Source organism: Lampris incognitus, chromosome 4 (genome assembly GCF_029633865.1).
Source record: "Lampris incognitus isolate fLamInc1 chromosome 4, fLamInc1.hap2, whole genome shotgun sequence".
NCBI lineage: Eukaryota > Metazoa > Chordata > Actinopteri > Lampriformes > Lampridae > Lampris > Lampris incognitus.
Window position 1 is genome coordinate 22,290,340 of NC_079214.1, and position 20,963 is coordinate 22,311,302.

General features: G+C 47.8%; 1 protein-coding gene across 2 annotated transcripts in view; it reads left to right on the plus strand.

Annotated features, from left to right (window-relative positions):
* The window catches only part of tspan4a (tetraspanin 4a), a 99,944-nt gene that overhangs the window by 11,079 nt on the left and 67,902 nt on the right, over positions 1–20,963 (plus strand). The window contains exon 2 of one of the 2 annotated variants that reach the window (XM_056278630.1): positions 18,577–18,656. In XM_056278630.1, the coding sequence (XP_056134605.1) occupies positions 18,594–18,656 (63 nt within the window). In that variant the 5' untranslated portion in view covers positions 18,577–18,593. Of the gene's footprint in view, positions 1–18,335; positions 18,657–20,963 lie in introns of those variants that run through there. The other variant, XM_056278629.1, reaches the window with a different exon arrangement.

Sequence of the window (20,963 nt, forward strand, 5' to 3'; positions counted from 1 at the left end):
TACTAGATGTTCAAAGAGAAGCAACAGTAGCAACAGCCAAAGCAGACGCCTTTGCAGCGGCACTTTTGAATGCTAATGAGTCAAGCTGAAAGTACCACAGTGTGCGTAGAGGTCAGTCTTTTGATTCCTCACACGTGTTGAAGAGTATGTTCAAGAACAAGCTGAATTACAGGCTGGGTGTTTGACACCAGAGCTATAGCACAGGGACCTTACACCTGCAGAAATCCCTTTGCAAAGTAGGCTGTCCATGGACAACATTCCTAGTTTCAAAGTGGATCTCTCTCATCAACATACGCATAGAGTTGGGAGATAAGTAACTAGGGCTGCACGATATTAGGAAAGCATGCGGTATGCAATAATGTTGTTGAATATTGCGATGACGATATGACTCGCGATAAATAAACAAATATTGACATATACATTTTTAATGTCTTTCTGCTTTAGGTTTGCTGCTAACACAGACCCCAGACAATGAACAGCCTACGCACACTGAATAAAAAAATGAAATGCATTATTTCCATTCCAGCAACATGGTTTTATTGAAGAAAAAAATGCAATTGGCTACAGCCGCTATGTTGACAATAAACAAATACCATCAACTTCGTTGCATGGCCATTTCTTCATCACTTCAACACAACATCTAGGCCTATTTAAAGCAGCTACTAGGAGTTTATATTATAAATGATTATGTAACAGTCTCAATTTAAAACTGATGTCTTACCAGTTTTGCAGAGTGAGTAACTAATGTTAGAATTTTATTTTTTACATTATATTTTGCTGCTACTGAGGCAGAATCAGCCAACTGACACTACCACCTTTTTTCCAGAAAGGGGCACCAAAGTCAACACAAACTCCAAGTAGTCTGCAGAGTGTGAATGCATGGCACGTGCATATACCATTTATCGCAGTTCAAGCAGTCTTTTGCAATACATGAATCGTGCATGTTGATATCGCGATGAAGGTAAATTTTCGATATATTGTGCAACCCTATGAGTAACTGACATGAGCGTAAACACTGCTAAGTTAACCCCGAGCAGGCAGCATTCACCCAAAAGAGAAGTGTCTTATAACCTATCCTATAGCTATAGCCGGCAACCAGATGATTATGATTATCCGCATTCTCATACTCACCAGTGTGCAGCTTCACAGCTGTCAGCCTCCCCATGCTTACCACCATGTAACAGCAAAACAGGCAAACAGAGATGAGCAACAGAATATGGCAGACTTGTCAAGTTTATGGCGCGACATGAACTCGTCGCTACGGGTCTACTGCAGTTTGACGAACACCCTGAAAATTACAGAGCATGGACAGCATCATTCTTAAATGCAACCAGAGACCTCAGCCTGACAGCAAATGAAGAGATGGACCTCTTAAGTGGTTAGGCTCAGAGTCAGCAGCACAAGTGAAACGCATAAGATCTGTGAATGTGAACGACCTAGTAAAGGGCCTCCAGATGATTTGGGAACGTCCAAATGAATGTTATGGAGCTCCTGAGGTCATTGAGAACTCACTACTCGAAAGAGTTGACAGCTTCCCAAAGATTTCTAATAAGGACTACAAGAAGCCCAGACAGCTAGGGGACTTACACTGATGGAACGCCAAGCAGCAAAATCAGAGAGACACCTTTCAGGCCTAGCATACCTAGACACAGCTCGAGGTATAAGTGGTATTGTGCAAAAGCTACCATTTAGCTTACAAGAAAAGTGGATGACACTGGGTTACATACACAAAACGCAACATAAGGTTGCTTTCCCACCATTTATGGCGCTTGTTGACTTCATCTGTCATCAAACAAAGATGCGTAATGACCCAAGTTTCTTCTTACCCAGTGCTGATAACAGTAAGCCAGAAAGACACACTTTCAAGACCACTAATCAAGTGCCCATCTCAGTCCACAAGACGGAAGTTTCACCGGACATCTCCCCAACAGATGATAAGCATAAGACAAAAATTGATCTTGCCAAGCTCTGTCCTATTCATAAGAAGCCACATCCTCTGTACAAATGCTGTGTGTTTAGAGAGAGGTCCCTCAAAGATAGAAAATCCTTTCTGAAACAAAACGGCATCTGCTTAAAGTGTGTAGCATCGACAACACATCAAGTAAAGTGTTCAATACATTGAATGCAGCAGTGAACGACATCACTCAGCACTACACCCTAGGCCTGCCAAAGAGTACACAAAGGCTCCCACCCCTTAAGAGGAGCATGGCGGGGAGGAGAAAATTGACCCCTTCCCAGACGCAGTGTCATCCAGGTGCACTGAGGTTTGTGGCAGTGATCGCTTTAGAAAATCTTGTTCTAAGGTTTGCCTCGTCAAAATCTTTCTCAGTGGTCAGCGAGAGAAGGCAATCAAAGCCTATGTGATTGTTGACGATCAAAGCAACAGATCACTGGTGAGGTCAGACATCTTTACCCTTTTTGACATTAAAGGTGACAGTGCTCCATACTCACTTAGAACTCATGCTGATACAGTCGAGACTGCAGGGGTTCAACGTGGAATCAATGGATGGACAGGTCACCCTCCCTCTACCGACCTTGATAGAGTGCAACCAGATTCCAAACAACCGTTCAGAGATTCCCATGCTGCAAGCTGCCCTTGGTCATCCACACCTGCAGACTATTGCCAGTCAGATCCCGGAAATTGATCGTGAAGCCCTAATCTTGATTCTACCCGGAAGAGACATCATTAGGATACATAAGATGCATAAGCAGATCAATGGACCACATGACGCCCCCTATGCACAGAAGCTAGACTTAGGTTGGGTTATAGTGGGTAATGTCTGTATTGGCAAGGTTCACAAGCCAGACAAAGCCAATGTCTTCTTTACAAATACTCTGGAGACTGGTCGGCTGTCTCTTTTCAAACCATGTCCCAATCTCTACAATGTGAAAGAGAAATTCAATAACAGCAACATGACAGGTTTCCACACAGGTGTTCACATGGAGAAGTCACCTGAAGAGGAAAAGGGAGACCATATTGGATGTGATGTGTTCAAGAGGACAAAGGATGATGACAAGTTGGCTCCTTCTGTTGAAGATGCCATCTTCCCCAATATCATGGAGAAAAGTGTCAATAAGAATGAAGAGAACAACTGGGTAGCTCCTCTTCCCTTCAAACCACAAAGACACAGTTTGCCCAACAACAAAGTTCAGACACTGCAGTGCTTTGGGTCATTATAATGCTCTTTCAGTAAAAAGCCTGAAATGAAAGATCATTTCTTTGGGTTCATGGAGAAGATTTTAGAGAAAGGTCATGCAGAGGTAGCCCCTGTCCTTGAGAAAGATGAAGAATGTTGGTATTTACCCCTTTTTGGGGTTTACCATCCCAGCAAACCGGGCCAAATCAGGGTCGTCTTTGACTCAAGCTTTCGGTATGCTGTTGTCTCTCTTAATGACAGCCTCTTAACTGGCCCTGACCTAAACAACAGCCTCCTCAGAGTACTCCTCCATTTCAGGAAAGAAGCTGTTTCTATTACCGCAGATGTACAGTAGATGTTCCACGGCTTTCTTGTTCGATCTGAAGACATAAACTTTCTTCGCTTCTTCTGGTACAAAGATAACGACCCCAATAAGGAAGTTATAGAATACAGGATGAAGGTCTACATCTTCAGCAATAGCCCCTCACCGGCTGTGGCAATTTACGGTCTCAAACGGGCAACACCTGAAGGAGAGTCGCAGTATGGAACGGGCACTTGGGAATATGTAGAAAGAGATTTTTACGTCGATGATGGGTTAAAGTCACTACTGACTGCAATGACTGCCACTGATCTCCTGCAAAGGACACAAAGAATGTTCACTTGTTCTAGCATGAGGCTGCATAAAATTGCCTCAAACAGTGAAGAAGTGATGAGAGCGTTTCCTCTTGAGGATCGTGTCAGTGATCTCAAGGACTTGGAGCTTGGTGTCGACTCTTTATCTATTCAGCATAGTCTTGGGATCAGCTGGGACCTTAAGAATGACACATTAATATTCCAAGTGTCCGGTGAGATAAAACCATTCACGCGTCGTGGAATCCCATCAGCAATGAATAGTTTGTATTAGGGATGTGAACGTGTACTAAAATCTGTACACGTTTACACGGTGCAATGTTTGCCGTTTAAACGTGTACACGTTTCAGGATTTCTGTGAATTTTGAAAGTATGTCGATACTACACCGCTAGAGGTCGCTGTAGCCTCATCATTCCATAGATTCACCGCTGTTAAGGTCGCCGATGTCGTATGACACAATTAGGCTACACCGTTTACAAAAGATCGAATATCTCTGGATGAGTATGCGTTAGAAACTTGCTGTTTTTTGGGGGAGCTTACCGCTTCCGCGAAACCCTTCGATGCAATTAGATCCCGCTGAGAGGCTTTCTAATCCAACCTCCCACATGGGGCTTCGCAGATTTTTACTAGCCGCCATCCCATGCTGCAATCGCGTTTGCACTTGTCACGCAGCAAAGAATGATGACGTCATCACGCATTATATAAAAAACAAAAACCTTTACATTTATCGGTTAGGGTTTTTTATTAAACGGTTATGGTTTCATTTCCGTGTAAACGTGTACACGTGTACACTGACATGCCCCTAGTTTGTATGACCCCCTTGGTTTTGCAGCACCGGTCATCATATATGGGAAGGCCCTGCTTCGAGACCTCACAGCTGACTCGTGTGATTGGGACATACCATTGCCTCCAGAGAAAGTGGAACAGTGGGAACAATGGAGAGATTCTGTAAAAGAACCCCAACTCCTTCAAATCTCTAGACCTTATGTTCAAGCGTCTCTACTGACTGTACAATGCAGAGAGCTTTGTGTCTTCTTCTTGCAGAGCTCATTACCTCGGAAATTGACTTAAAATTAGATGCAGTGACCTTCTTCACGGACAGCAGGGTCGTCCTTGGATATATCTACAATGAAATGTGTAGATTCTATGTCTTCATGAACAACAGAGTCCAAAGAATAAGAAGATGCTCCCACCCTAAGCAGTGGCACTATGTATCTACTGAACAGAATCCGGCAGATCATGCGACAAGGTCTGTCCCAGGAGCTCATCTCAAGGATACTACATGGCTTACAGGTCCGACATTCTTGACGCAACCAGGGTGGATGTCTCCTAATATGACCTTGTGGATTCAACTGACGATGTTGAGATTCGTCCTGAGGTGTCAACTCTCAGTACTGCCACTAGAGATGACTGTCGTAGGTCGCAGTGCTTTGAGCACTTCTCTTGTTGGAAGTCACTTTCTCAGGCTATAGCATGTCTCATACACATTGCTCGTCTCTTCAAGGGAGACAAATCTGAAGATTTGAGATTCTGCAAGGGATGGCATCATTGTGAAAATGCTTACACTTTGGATGTGCTGACACAAGCCAAGAATGTCACAATCCATGCTGTGCAGGGGGAAATCTATGCAAAGGAATTTCAGGGCATCGGAACCCTCAAGGATGTACGGAGGGACAGTCCCCTTCATACACTGAACCCCATCTTAGATGAGAATGACCTTCTGAGGGTAGGTGGGCACACATCTCAAGCTAAAATTAGATATGAGGAGAAGAATCCCATCATAGTTCCAGGACGACACCACATCACAACTCAATTGGTAAGGCACTATCACCAGCAATCACAACATCAAGGGCGACTCTTGACAGAGGGTGCTGTCTGTACAGCAGGTTTTTGGGTAGTGGGTGACAGGAGATGTGTGTGTTCAGTTATCTACATATGTGTTACTTGCCGCAGGCTTTGTGGAAGCTTTCAGGTGCAGAAAATGGCCCACAGACATAGAGTCTGACAGACTCAGCGTTGACCCCCCCAATTCTCCTATGTTGGTATCGACGTACTATTTGGGCCCTGGGCAGTCTCCACCCGCAGAACCAGAGGTGGCCATGCTAACGACAAGAGGCGGGCCATCTTATTTACTTGTCTGAGTGTCCAAGCCATTCACGTGGAAATCATTGAGTCCATGGATGCTTCTTATTTCATAAATGCTACATGTACGTCTTCACCCAAAACAAGTAAAACACACATTAATACAAAGATAGTATAAATCTATGATTCACTATCTCCATATTAAAATGTGAGGCTGCACCCTAGATGATGATACTATTTGGTGCTCTATAGTGTTCCTTGGCAGGATTTTCTGTTGTTCGGTGGCACAGCGTAGCTGAGACGGCTACAGAAGAATCCTGTTGCTTTTTGCCAGAACTGCTGCTGAGTTGACAAACAGAGCTACCAGTTGCCGAAATCGCTGCCGAGTTGACTGAGTGGAGCCGCCATGGTTTACCCTTTCCGGGTACTGACAGCTGGGTAGACTTTGCCCGGGGATTTGAATTCAGAGTTACCTTCCAGCTTTTGCCTGAAGAAGCATCAACCTACAAGGCAGCAGGTGGTTTTGTTGTCAGTGTTTCCTTCTCCTAGCCTTTGCCTAAAGGGACATCAACCCACAAGGCAGCAGGTGGATTTGAAATCAGAGTTCCCTTCTCCTATCCCAATGTGTTGGCTGGACTGGGCACCATGGGAAGTACCATACAGGCATGCAGGAGGACCAGATCTGTCAGTAGGGATGTCATCCTTAGCCAAAGGGCCTTTGCTGAGATAAGGTGCTACCCCTCTACAGCCTGCGGTTGCAGTTTAGCGTCTTACTAGTCTTGGGTAAGATGCTTAGTCATAAATGCCCTGAGGTGTTTTGTAGCCATCCGTGGGCCAGTCAGATATGGTCAGACAGGGGAACCAACTTCATTGGAGCCTGTCGCAAACTTAATATGCTTTCTAACCTTGACGAGACCAAAGTGAAGAGATTTCTCACAGATCAAGGATGTGTTTGGATTTTCAATCCACCCCATGCATCACATATGGGGGGTGTGTGGGAACACATGATCGGAATCACCTGGAAAATCTTGGATTTTATGATCTTTCAGTTGGGATCTTCTAGGCTTACACATGAGGTCCTTTCTACCTTGATGGCTGAGGTGACAGCTATTGTGAATTCAAGACCTCTGGTCCCAATGTCCACAGACCCGGAGGAGCCTTTCATACTGACCCCCACGACACTACTCACTCAAAAAACAGGTCCTCCTCCTATGCTTCCTGGTGAATTTGACAACAAGGACCTCTATAAGCGTCAGTGGAAGCAAGTATAAAGTCTGGCCAGCACCTTTAGGACTGCTGGCGGAAACAGTATTTGTCTACGCTCCAACCAAGATCGAAGTGGCAGTCTGACCGGCAGACATTACAGAAGGGAGCCTAGTCCTCATGAAAAACTGTCAGATTAAGTGAATTGAGCGGCCTTTGGGACGCGTCAATAAGGCTTTCCTTAGTAGTGACGGCAAAGTTTGTCTAGTTGAAATTGCTCCTTAGACCTATATCTGAAATATTCATACTTCTGCCCTCTGACAAACCAGGAGAGTCTACCCCCTCACGTTCAGGTAAGTGTAGTAGTGGTATTCTAGGATACCAGACGGGGAGTGTTGTGTCAGTAATTGAGAAGAAGTCCCCTGTTCAGTACATACTGTCTCTTTAATAGACCTCAGTGCTGATGATGTCATCTCATAAAGTCATGCAGGAACAAGGTAATCTCCCGGTAGTTCACAGTAGGTATAGAGAATAAGTGAGAGGATGGCAGATCATCTCATGGCTTCAGTATTCTCCGACATCCTGCTACATTTCAGCCTTTGAGAGTATTGTCATTTTACTGTTCTGTAACCGTCATGCGCCCTGCATGAGCCGACAGACAGATATCTTCTCCCTCGTGAATGTCATCGTCATCGTGGTGATTGGGGAGGAGTTATCTGTCTGTCGGCTCATGCAGGGCGCATGAGGGTTACAGAACAGTCATTCTCAAGGGCACTTGTAGAGGGAGTAGTGAATGTTAAAGAGTTCAGGACCTTACGAATACACATGAAACCTGTCCTCCAGTACCTGTCCTCCAAGGGCCAGCAGTAGCTCAGGAGGTAGAGCAGGAGGGTTGCTGGTATGGTCCTCGGCTTCTCCTTGTAAAAATGCCAAGATGTCTGGGCGTCCAGGTAGTATAGGAGTCTATTCTGTTGCCTACCAACACGGGGATCACCTGTTTGACTCCCCGTGTAACCTCCGGCTTGGTCGGGCGTTCCTACAGACACAATTGGCTGTGTCTGCGGGTGGGAAGCTGGATGTGGGTATGTGTCCTGGTCACTGCACTAGCGCCTCCTCTGGTCGGTTGGGGCGCCTTTTCAGAGGGGAGTGTTAGGGTTTGTGGAAGACCCCAAGCGCACGACACCAGACAGAGATGGGGTTAGCCGAAAACTGGCGTACTTTATTCCTTACGCGTACAAATAGTCAAACATAGGAAGGCAATGAGCGACAAGGAAAAAACGGAAAGTCCAAGGGGGAAAAAAAACTCGCGGGTAATCCAAACGGGAACACGGCAGGATACTTCCACGGGGAAACTTTGCAAGGGAAAAACATGAACCAAGGGCTGGGATGAGTTCGTAGAGAAAAGGACCGTGAGAGGAGAGTAGCCGCTACTGCGGGTGCGGGGAGGTTACAACACGAACTGACAACGGGCACATGGGAGGCCACCAAACTTAAGCCCAGCCCTGATGACTAAGCCCGGCCCTGACGAGCCGATTGGCTGCCGGCGCGGGGTGGGCGGGTGGGCCACGGCACGGGGTGAGCGAGCCATAACAGTACACCCCCCTCCACGGGAGCCACCAGGCGACTTGCCCGGCTTGTCGGGATGGGAATGATGGAACTCAGTGAGCAGCCCAGGGTCCAGGATGAGCTGGCGGGAGACCCAGCTACGTTCCTCCGGACCGTAGCCCTCCCAGTCCACCAAATACTGGAACCCCCGTCCTCGGCGCCGGACGTCCAGCAGCCGGCGGACCTTCCACTGGGGGTGCCCATCCACGATCTCAGGGGGAGGCAGAGCCAGGGCCGGAGGCATCAGAGGACTGTGGGAGACAGGCTTAACCCGAGAAACATGAAACATGGGATGGGTCTTCAAGGAAGCCGGAAGCTTAAGACTCACCGCCGCAGGGCTGAGAACCTTCCTGATCTCAAAGGGCCCGACAAACCGGGGGTTCAGCTTCTTCGCGGTGGACTGAGGCGGGAGATCCTTCGAGGACAGCCACACCCTTTGGCCTGGTTGGTACGTAGGTGCTGGGGACCGGCGTCGGTTGGCTCCCCGACTGGCGCGCTCAGCTGCCTGGAGCAGAGCAGCTCTGGTCACCTCCCAGACGCGACGACACCGGTTCAGATGGGCCTGCACGGAGGGAACCGCCACTTCCGACTCCTGCGCAGCAAAGAGAGGCGGCTGGTAGCCCAGGGACACCTCAAAAGGTGAGAGGCCGGTGGCAGAGCTGACCAGGGAGTTGATGGCATACTCGACCCAGGGGAGGAACCGGCTCCAGGAGCTGGGCTTCTTGGCGGCCACGCACCGGAGGGCAGACTCCACGCTCTGGTTCATCCTCTCTGTCTGTCCGTTAGTCTGTGGGTGATAGCCAGAGGAGAGACTAACAGAGGCACCCAACCCCTTACAAAAGGCCCGCCATACCTGGGAGACGAACTGGGGCCCTCGGTCCGAGACGACGTCCAGGGGAAGGCCGTGGAGACGGAACACGTGGCTCGTCAGGAGGTCCGCCATCTCAGAAGCCGATGGGAGTCTGGGGAGGGCCACCAGGTGCACTCCCTTACTGAAGCGGTCCACCACTGTCAGGATCACAGTGTTACCCTAGGAGGGAGGCAGTCCGGAGACAAAATCCAACGCCACATGGGACCAGGGCCGCCTTGGAGTTGGGAGGGGCTGCAGCAGACCCGCGGGTGCGTGGTGAGAGGCCTTGCTGCGAGCACAGACGGAGCAGGCCCCTACGAAGTCCCTGACGTCGTTCCTCATGGTGGGCCACCAGAAACGCCGAGCCAGAAAGGCGAAGGTGCGGTGGACACCCGGGTGGCAAGCAAACTGACTGGCATGGCCCCACTGGAGAACCCGGGGCTGGACTGCATCTGGGACGAATAGGCGGCGTGGAGGGACGTGGCTCGGGGCGGGATGGGAGCGCAACGCCTGTCTGACCACGGTCTCGATGCCCCAGGCAACGACGCCAACCACCCTGGCCTCAGGAAGGATGGGAGTCGCTCCTCTGTAGCTGGCTCCCTCCTCGGGTGTTGTCGGGACAGGGAGTCTGCCTTCGTGTTGCGGGACCCGGGGTGATAAGTCAGCGTGAAGTCAAACCGACTGAAGAAGCTGGCCCACCGTGCCTGCCGACCATTGAGGCGCTTGGTTGCCCAGATGAACGTCAAGTTCTTATGATCCGTCCAGATGGTGAACGGCTGTTCCGCCCCCTCCAGCCAATGGCGCCACTCCTCCAGAGCAGCCACCACTGCCAGCAGCTCCCGGTTCCTGACATCGTAGTTCTCCTCGGCGAGGAGGAACCGGCGAGAGAAGAAGGCGCATGGGTGGACCTTCTGGTCAGACGCTGACCGCTGGGAGAGGACAGCCCCCAACCCGGTGTCCGAAGCGTCCACCTCTATGATGAACTGCCTCTTGGGGTCAGGGTGGAGCAGGACTGGGGCGCTGGTGAACCTCTCCTTGAGGGACTGGAACGCAGAGCGGGCAGCCGGGGACTAGATGAACGGCTGGGAGGGGGAGGTCAGCCTGGTGAGAGGTTCTGCCACGCAGCTGTAGTTCCGGATGAACCTCGGATAGAAGTTCGCAAACCCGAGGAAGCTCTGTAATTCCTTCCGTGATGTGGGATCGGGCCAGTCCACCACAGCCTGGATCTTGCGGGGGTCGGCCCGGGTCTGTCCCCTCTCAACGACGAAGCCCAGGTAGTCAACGGAAGGGGAATGGAACCGGCACTTCTCTGCCTTTACGAAGAGCTGGTTCCGGAGGAGACGTTTGAGTACCCGGTGGACATGCTGGACATGTTCCTCGAGGGTCCTGGAGAAGATGAGGATGTCATCGAGGTACACCACCACAAACTCGTCGAGCATGTCGCGGAGAATGTCATTCATGAGAGCCTGGAATACCGCCGGGGCGTTGGTGAGGCCGAACGGCATGACCAGGTACTCATAATGACTCCGGGGCGTCTTAAAGGCTGTCTTCCACTCGTCCCCCTTCCGGATCCGGACCAGATGATAGGCACACCGGAGGTCCAGCTTAGTGAAGACTGTAGCTTGGGTGAGGGGCTCAAGGGTGGAACTCATGAGAGGAAGGGGGTACTTGTTTTTGACGGTTATCTTATTGAGTTGGCGATAGTCAATGCAGGGTCGGAGGCCCCCGTCCTTCTTCTTCACGAAAAAGAATCCAGCTGCCACCTGGGAGGACGAGGGCCGAATGAGCCCCGCTGCCAAGGACTTGGAGATGTACTCGTCCATCGCAGCTTTCTCGGGGATGGTCAGACTGTACAGACGACTGCTGGGAAGGGGTGCCCCAGAGTGGAGGTCGATAGCACAGTCATAAGGCCGATGAGGAGGAAGAGATTGGGCCCAGGTCTTGCTGAAAACCTCACCTAACTCATGGTACTCAGGGGGAACATTGACCCGCCTTGAACCGGGCCTCCCGTTCGGCCGGACTAAGGCGCGTGCGCCTCAGCTGCATAGGTTCCTCCCCCATCGTGGTCTGGGGCGCGGGGGGAGAAACGGCTACAGGGAAAGTGGGGCGAACAGGAGTAGGGATCCTGTTAGGAGTGCTGGACGACTGGGGAATGGACGTGGATCCACGCAGGGCTCGCTCGCGCCTCCTCTCCCGGAGGCGTCCGTCGATGCGGATGGCGAGCTTGATCAGGTCCTCGAGGGAGGTGGGCTCCTCCCGGGTGGCTAGCTGGTCCTTGACAGCCTCGCTGAGACCTCTCCGGAAGGTGACCCGAAGTGACCGGTCATTCCAGCCGCTCTCAGCTGCCTCGTTAGGTTACCCACACAGGCCTGGAGGGGCGGGACCCAAGTCTGAAGATCTCTCACCGCGGCGGAGGCCGCCTCTAGCTGCTGGGTGTGGGAGTTAGTCAGTTGGATCTGTTCGATGAGAGCCGCTCGAAGCGGGCTGGCCGGTACGCTCTCTGTGTCGGCTGGGGTCGTCATGGTCAGTTCGTACTGTTAGGGTTTGTGGAAGACCCCAAGCGCACGACACCAGACAGAGGTGGGGTTAGCCGAAAACTGGCGTACTTTATTCCTTACGCGTACAAATAGTCAAACATAGGAAGGCAATGAGCGACAAGGAAAAAACGGAAAGTCCAAGGGGGAAAAAAAACTCGCGGGTAATCCAAACGGGAACACGGCAGGATACTTCCACGGGGAAACTTTGCAAGGGAAAAACATGAACCAAGGGCTGGGATGAGTTCGTAGAGAAAAGGACCGTGAGAGGAGAGTAGCCGCTACTGCGGGTGCGGGGAGGTCACAACACGAACTGACAACGGGCACATGGGAGGCCACCAAACCTAAGCCCAGCCCTGATGACTAAGCCCGGCCCTGACGAGCCGATTGGCTGCCGGCGCGGGGTGGGCGGACCACGGCGCGGGGTGAGTGAGCCATAACAGGGAGGGGGGACAGAGGGGAATAGTGTGATCCTCCCACATGCTACGTCCCCCTGGCGAAACTCCTTACTGTCAGGTGAAAAGAAGTGGCTGGCGACTCCACATATGTCAGAGGAGGCATGTGGTAGTCTGCAGCCCTCCCCATATCGGCGGAGGGGGTGGAGCAGCATCAGGGACAGCTTGGGAGAGTGGAGTAACTGGCCAGATACAATTGGGGAGAAAAAAAGGGGAGTGGGAGAATCAGGGGAATCAAAACGAAAAAAAAATGCCAGGTGTCTCTGAGCAAGACACCTAACCCCTCACTGCTCCTGATCAGCTGGTTGTTAGCTTGTGTGGTTGACACTGTGTGTATGTGTGGGTAAAATGTGAGGCATTAATTGTAAAGCGCTTTGAGAGGCTGTTGCAGCTGGAGAATTGCCATAAATGCAGTCCATTCCTGTCAATTCTTTAAAAACATTATGTGGGCTCCAGGGCCCTTCTTGCTCATTGTTGTAAATAGTTTCAGCCAATTTTGAAAATGACAGACAAACAAAGGGATTGATAAATCAACGGAACATGCAGAACACAGCGCTCTCCACATTGTTGGCTTTAACTTTATAGCACTAAAATGTCTAATGATTGCATTTATAATTATCAAATTTTGGAAGCATTAAACATTTCACTCTGCTTTAATTACATGCGATATTTTATCGTTATGCACGCAATACTCTGCCTTACTGCTCTATTAAACCAAACAGTCCCAGTAATTCAAGTGATTACTGGCTGATGTCGGTGACTGCACATCTAAATCTCTCTTTGAATTGAATTAAGACAAGACGGAGGTACTAATGACATACACAACCCAAACACAAAGCTTAGTCTCTTGTTATGACTGTACATTAAGTTTGTTATAACAAACTTAGGAGTCGTTTTTGAATCATGTTTGAATTTAAGGGGCATTCTGAAAAGCATGCTAAAATAGTGTATGTGTAGATGGGACAGATTTATTTTTGTTTTTAAATCTTTCCAAAGATACTTATCCATGCATTTATATAATCTCATTTCATATAACAATGCAGAAAGGCTTTTGCATAATTTGTTGATATGTGTTTTATTTTGTATTTACCTGTTTCACCCTTCTTTAACCCTATTTTTCAATCATATGTGTCACTACTGACTAGTTTCCAATTTTGTTTTAGTGCCTGTAGCAAATAATTACCGTCAGGGTCGCAAATAATTTATTCTGTATGAACTGGCTTTGTTCTGTAACAGTGACTGCATTTTTCCCTCCTCAATACAAATTCTTATTTATCCTCATGACTTGGATCCATACATGGTCCTGGGTGACATTTCCTTCCAGTTTGCTGAGCTTCTATCGTAGTTGTCCCATTTTGCTTCTTTTACCAAGTCATGAAAGTATGACAAAACCTGCATAATACCAGCACCTTTGGCACTCAGAAGTTTCTCTCCTCTTTCACGTCCAGCTTTGCTAAATGAAGTGTGTGAGCACTGATCATTTTCCGCTCATCAATTTGCAAGAGCCTGATCTACACATTTTGCATGTGTAGTACCTGAGAGCTAGAGGTGCTGGAGGAGGTTATTCAAGTGGCTCTTTTCTTGTGATTTTCTGAAGCAGAAAACACTAATTTTACCGTGGGTTGTGCTGTTTAATGCCCTAAGAATTCATTTATTAGTTTCTGACAGTGTGGAAAATTAGTGTACCACTGAAACGAAGCGAAAGGAGGAAGAGGGGGATGATGTACTGCTTCAGGCAAAGAAAGGAAAGAATATGTCATCAGTTGTAAGTCAATGAAATAGGGCATATTTCATGTCTTTATTTAATTTTACTAAACATTATAATATATGTTAGTAATAATCGTTACTGTGATTTAGTGGTTAGCTCTGTTGCCTCACAGCAAGTGGTTCCTGGATTGATTCCAGTCCACTCGGGGGAGTGTGCATGATTTCCTTGTGATTGTGTAGATTTCCTCTGGGTACTCTGATTTCCTCCCACAGTCCAAAGACAGGTACTAAGGTAAATTGGAATCTACAAATTGCTCGCTGTGAATGGTGTATGAGTGTGTGTGTGGGGTGTGTGGGCCCCACAAGGGACTGGTGACCTGTTCAGGGGGTTGCTGTGCAGTCTCCCCAATGCATGCTGGGATAGGCTTCAGCCCCCTGCATTCCTGAATTGGATTAAGTTGGTGTCAACAAAGGATGGATGGAAGTCAGTAAAAACTTCCTCTTTGTAAAACAAACCAAAAATTTGAATAAGTACAATGAAATACAACCTATTCTTGCCCTGCCTGACAAAAGATTTTAAAAAATATATATATGACAAAGTTGAAATGTGCACAGACCTGTCTTCATGTATTTTTCACAATTGACCCTTCACTAAGGCCCCCCTCCCCCAGTTACTGTTGCTAAGTCCATCAAGCTGTAACATTATTTTACGGTCAATAAAAGTAATTACTTACGTTGGAGCAGACAAAGCTGTGCTTGTTGATCTTTGAGGGGTTCAACTGGATTTGAGGACGTCCACATAGCTTTATCCACAGCCTACACTTTTCAGGGTTTGATTTTGGTTTTGGAAAGGGAAAGAAAAACGTACCTCTCCTTCCAACCTCTCCGGGTAACGAGTGTCACTGTTACAAGTGCCTCGGGCACAACGTTTAGCCATAAGTAGCTAAAAGTCCACAAAACCAGCTCGAAAATGAAGAAAATCTGAAACTTTTGCATCGGAGTCAACGGAGCGCCGCCATGAAAGTGTCGGACCGCTGTGCTATGCTGCGCTGTGACTTGCCAGTCTGCGTTTTGGGGGCGTGGCTTAGCGAAGGGTCAATTGCATGATATGTATTCTATCAAGCAAACAACTCTAGATGATAAGCTGATCTTTGGACACATTTTCATATTCTTATGTATACTTGAGTTGTAACTGTACACGTGGTGCTTATCCTATCTGAGAGACTCATAAGAGACTCGTATCACATATCTAAATAGGGAAAAGCAGGCAGGCATCCTATTCCCTTTACAGGTGCATAGTGAGGATAGTGCATTTGAGTATATGTAGATCATAGTAATAGATTTGTGCATGTGACTTAAGCACATTTGTTCATTTATATCCATGCTCCACTTTACATACTAGTAAAGAAAAGTACCTGAATATGTATATTCGCAGTGTTTTGGCAAAAATAAGATGTGTTTAACATGCTCTATTTTTGCTACGGCTCAAATCCTTTTATTCAGATGAAGTCGGGACATTCTGGAAATTTCCTCTTTAAGTCCCGCCACTGCTTTGCTTGTGCGTTTGTGCGTAGTCAGTATGTGGGGAGGTTTGAGTGTATTTAGATAGGCAGGTAGGCATTTGCACTGTGGTGCTACAATGTCTCGTAATAAAAGCATCCATTTACAGATAGCTATCGTGCTGCACGAGTCGCCTGAGCCTATACAGTAATCTGAACTGACACCCGATTAAGTTGAGTTAATTAGCACATCAACTGTTTAAGACAGAATTAGTTTGATCATGCTTCATTTATTTTATGTGCTAATTGTTCGTATGGATTTCAGATTATGCATGCAATTAGAAAATTTCTGCATCAAGTGACAATTATCTTGAAGTACATTTGTGGTTAAGAACATGATTGATATGATTTTACTGCCTCCTATCAAACCCGTAATCAGAGAAACTCAAACAAGCAGGAAATATACATACATTCACAGTAGACCAAAAAAAAAGAAGACATTTACAAATATATCTATAGATTCATAAATCTTGAATGAGTATATTTGAAACTTATAAACCTTCATGTGTGCTCGAAGGCCCTTTCCCAGATGTTTACTAGCTTGTGGAGAGTACACTACCTAGATTCATTTTTCATTGTGTTAGCGTCAGTGTGCACTGACCAAAATGTTTATACATGTGCTTGCATTGCATGAGTGGTATTGCAGGAACCTGAAAGGATGGCCTAGCCCCATGTCTGGGGGACAGAGAGAGACACATGAACACGCCAGCCATACAGAGCCTTGCCTGGTTTCTGTAAAAATATGGAATGAGTCCCAGGCGGGAGAGTGAGAGAGAGAGAGAGAGGAAGAGAGAGAGAGGGGGGGGGGGGAGAGAGAGAGAGAGGGAGAGAGAGCTTTAGCGCTGCAGAGCACTGGTATGTTAACCACAGACCAGGTTGTGTGCGTGTGGCGTGTGCCTGTTGTGTATGTGTATGTTAGTGGCTGTCTGAGTGTATCTGGCACGTGTACACGAGGGAGGATGGGCTGCAAGACACTCATTGGCTGTACTGCATAGTAGGGGTGTGGCTGGAATATGAATGACTGCTCCAGCCTCTCTCACAGCCAGGTTTTGGGGACAGTTACCAGGGAGGGATGGGGTGTTTGAGATTGTAGATGTGGAGGAGAGAGAACTGAAGCTTATGAGAAGAACAACGAAGAAAGGGAGGGGGGAAAAAGAGAGAGGGGAAGAGAGAGGAATGGGAGCTTGCGAGCAAAACGGGCAGGGAGGGGATGTGAGGGAGCGCTAGGCAGCCAGGCTGGACTGCCGCTCAAACACTGCAGTCTTTCTTGCACTGCTCTGAGGAAACTGTCTCTTGTTTCTTTTTCTGTTGGCTGCTTGACCATGACCCCGATGGACACGCCGGTCTCCTTGCCCGCCTGGAGAAGAGGAGAGCACATTAAGGCAGAGGATGAGAAGAAGGGACGGAGCACTTTCCCTCACTAAAGAGTCTGGAAATTAATTAATCGACATCAGCGCAGAGGGGAAGACAGAGAGGGAGAGAGAGGGAGAGAGAGAGAGAGAGAGAGAGAGAGAGAGAGAGGAGAGGTGTGGGAAAAGCTAGAGGTGTGAGAGTTGCAGGAAGGAAGCTGGTGTATGTCCGGAGCAAAACAGCCTCAGAAAAGAGGTGATATCCCTCGACACTTTTAGAGATCACAGAGCAAGTTAAGGCAAGGTAAAAGAAAGACGCCAGAAACGAGATTTAGAAGAGCTGAGCCGAGCTCGGCATTTAAGAAGCCAAACAATGCTTTTGTCATGTGCGTTTTTCTTTCTTTCATGCCTTTAATGTTTCTAGTTCATCCTCTGACGGTCGTTACATCACCCTGCCATCTCAACATGTTGGTTGATACTCAGTTTTCTTCTGTCAGCTTTTGATGCATGTCAGCAAAAAAGCACGTCGGCAATGAGACGCATCGGTATTGCCGAAGAGCCAGACACAACTTAGGCATGATTGTCGAGTTCATTCGTAGCGGATGTGATTTGTAAAGGCAGTGGGGGGCTGACAGAAGTGGGGTCTTCATAACCCCGGACCACAGTAGCCACTTAGGTAGGGTGTGTCCAGATCAGTCTTTCAGCCAAAAGCAGGAAGAATTGGATTGAAGGTTCAGCGATTTGTCTCATTAAACATTCATATAATGGAGTTGAAAACAATTGTCGCTTATCTTTCAGTGCGCGAAACCTGCGTTTAAGGGACTGGGGCTCGGAGAGCAAGGATGTGTAGATGTGCACGTGTGTTAGGTTTGTGCCCTAAATACACAAAATTACCCAGGTGTTGCAAGGTTGTAGAAAGACTCTAGATGAATACAGTTGTGCTGTAGGATTAAGGGAAGGAGTTCACATGTACGGCAACCCATTTTCATCGGCAGACGAACTTGGATCGAGTTCGTGACCTTTGCGTTGTCTTTCTCAGATGATATCTGACAGCGCTCCGGATTGGCTGTAAGCTAAACATTTTTGAGGTTAAAAAAAAATCGACCCTCGAAGGGGTCATTTCATTTGATTCAGGGCCCTCGTTCTGGACTTTGACCTTGTGCAGAAGCCAATCAGAGAGCAACAATATTAAAGATTCCCAGCGTCTCGTCCCAGCTGTTGTAATGAGACGCTCCAGCACAGATGAAACTCCTTACCGGCGCAGTCCGTCTCTGGACAGCAAGCCTGACACGCCGCCGTTCAGCTCTGGCTTTCACCGCTACAGTGGCGAGTTTGAGTACAAGCGGCCGCCATTTGCGTTTGGCTTCCACACGGCGAAGGGGCCCCAGTCATCAAAGGGACGCTACGGCCAGGGGAAGAAATATGTAGTGTTTTACCTGGACCTGTCCTTCATATTCCTCCTAGAGTTGCGTCGCTGCAGGATGGCCGAGGGTTGCATGATTGGCCTGCGCTATGGGATGGTCTTCTTCAACCTCCTGTTCTGGGTGAGTACGATATCTAATAATCTTTTATAAATGGGTGTGTGTGTGTGTGAGGGGGGGGGTACTTGTTAGTTTTAGGAAAAAAAGAATGGGTCTAGCTTTAGTCTAGTTTATGAGACCATGTGTGGTTTGGTTTTACCTTCTATGTGGGTTGTTATTGATAATATCTGCAACTACGTCTGTTAAATTTGTGCCCCGCAATATATTGTGTATGTGTGTGTGTGTGTGTGTGTGTGTGTGAGAGTGAGAGAGAGAGAGAGAGAGAGAGAGAGAGAGAGAGAGAGAGAGAGAGAGCGAGCGAGACAGTGAGAGAGCAAGAGCGAGAGAGAGAGCGAGACAGTGAGAGAGCAAGAGCGAGAGAGCGAGAGAGAGCGAGAGCGAGAGCGAGAGAGAGAGAGAGAGAGAGAGAGAGAGAGACATCATGCATTTAGATTATGTGTACAAAACCCACTGTGTGGGTGAGTCAAGGTTTTCTTCAGTTCCCTATACTCCCAGTGTGGGTGTGCTGCTTTGTTGCGTATAAGCTTTGGCATGTTTGGCGGTTGTATCACGTTCGTGCTAGTTTATTTCCATCTTATTGTCTCAACAAGATACTGTAGTTCCCCGCGTCACATTTTACCCTGTTCCCCTGCCAGCGGCACTTCTCAGCCCTAACCCGAGCGCCGCAGTCCGCTCAGTCTGACTGCTGCTATCTGTTTACCCATAGGGTCTTTTGACAGGCTGTGCCTGTCCCACTCTATCAGCCCCATTCTGATAGCCTCACGTCGCATCGCTGTCCATTCACTCTGCAACGCTCATCAGCTGCGGCTGCTGCGATGCTGGAAATCTTAAGGTTCCTACCTGTCACTCATATCCCTTTTTTTTATTTGTTGCTTTTTCTCCCTCTTTGTCAGTTGTAGCTATTTGTCATGGAGTGGTACAGGTGATAGTCTTTATAGTTCCCCTGTTGGGATTGTTTGAATTTATCTCACGTCTACCTTTATGTAAAATGAAGCCGTGGACGCAGAAACATAACTTGGCTGCCAAGCGCCATCCTCCTTTGGGGAGAGAGAGCAACCCGTAAACTATTATGTCTTGCACACTGCTGAGGAAAATGGGTCAATGTGTTTATCACAAGAAGGTGTGTGTTAAAAAAGTTCTTGTGAGTGTGCATGTTTGTGTGTGTGCACAGCTTTGTGCCTATGTGTGTGTGTGCGTGTGTGAGTGTGTGTGTGTGTGTGTGTAAATGACAGTTGACAGGGGCAGAAAGTTTCAGCCTCCGCTTGCAAAGGGCAAAATGACTGGTGACGTAAAATAGTAAGATCAAAAAATTATTCTCACGCCTGCAGTTTGATTGCAGTTGTGAGTGTGAAATAAATCGATGAAGAAGTCCGAATGCAATATAATCACTTCACTTCTCCCGCCATTTTGAAGTCCCCTCATCTGAGCCACCCGCCACAACCCTTCCCCTGATCCCCTATCCTCTACCTGCTGTATCTGAATTGTGGAGTCCAGAAACCATGGTTCACAGTTTTTCTGGACCAGAGGTCTGCATGGGCCTGATTTCTGGCCCCAGCCTGAGGGATTCAATCCCTGGTCTTACTCAAGCCCAACAGCTTATGCAGATTCTCAGCCTGAGAATTACTGACCTATTCAATACATTAAATCGCTCTCTCTCTCTCTCTCTCTTCCCCCCCCTCTCTCTCTCTCACTCTCTCTCACTTTCTCACTCACATAGTCACACTAAAAAAATTAATTCCGATTTAACAGTAAAGCCCACAACCCACAACGCACCCACCAAAACCAATTGCCAGCCAATATTTGAACTGCCTGGCAAAAAGTTAAATTCAAATCAAATGAAGTTAAAAAAAATATCCAAGTTCATTTAAATGAAACTGGTTAAATTCAATTCAGATTCAGTTTAAATGAAATGAAAATTAAGTTTCAATTGATCAAGCAGAACAACCAAAAGCTTAATCAGATAAATCAGTCAACAACCACGCTGCTTAATTAAAAACGGCAGAGTTACCATGTGACTAGACCTACTTCGTGATGATGAGCTGATGAGCCCCACTGAAGTTGATAACAAATTGCTAACGAGTTTTCTTTTTGTTTCGGCCACGGTGTTGTAATAATGTCAGTACAATTACTCTTTCTCACTCCATTTCTGTTACACATGTACACATGAGAAAGATTTTACAGAGATGTGTGGGTATGTGTGTGTAAGAGTGAATTTTGACACTTTGGGCTTGATTTTCATGAGACTGGGTGCAGGCACAAATGCAATCGCAATTTAAGACCAAAATGGACAGCAATCTGCTTCAGCTGCAC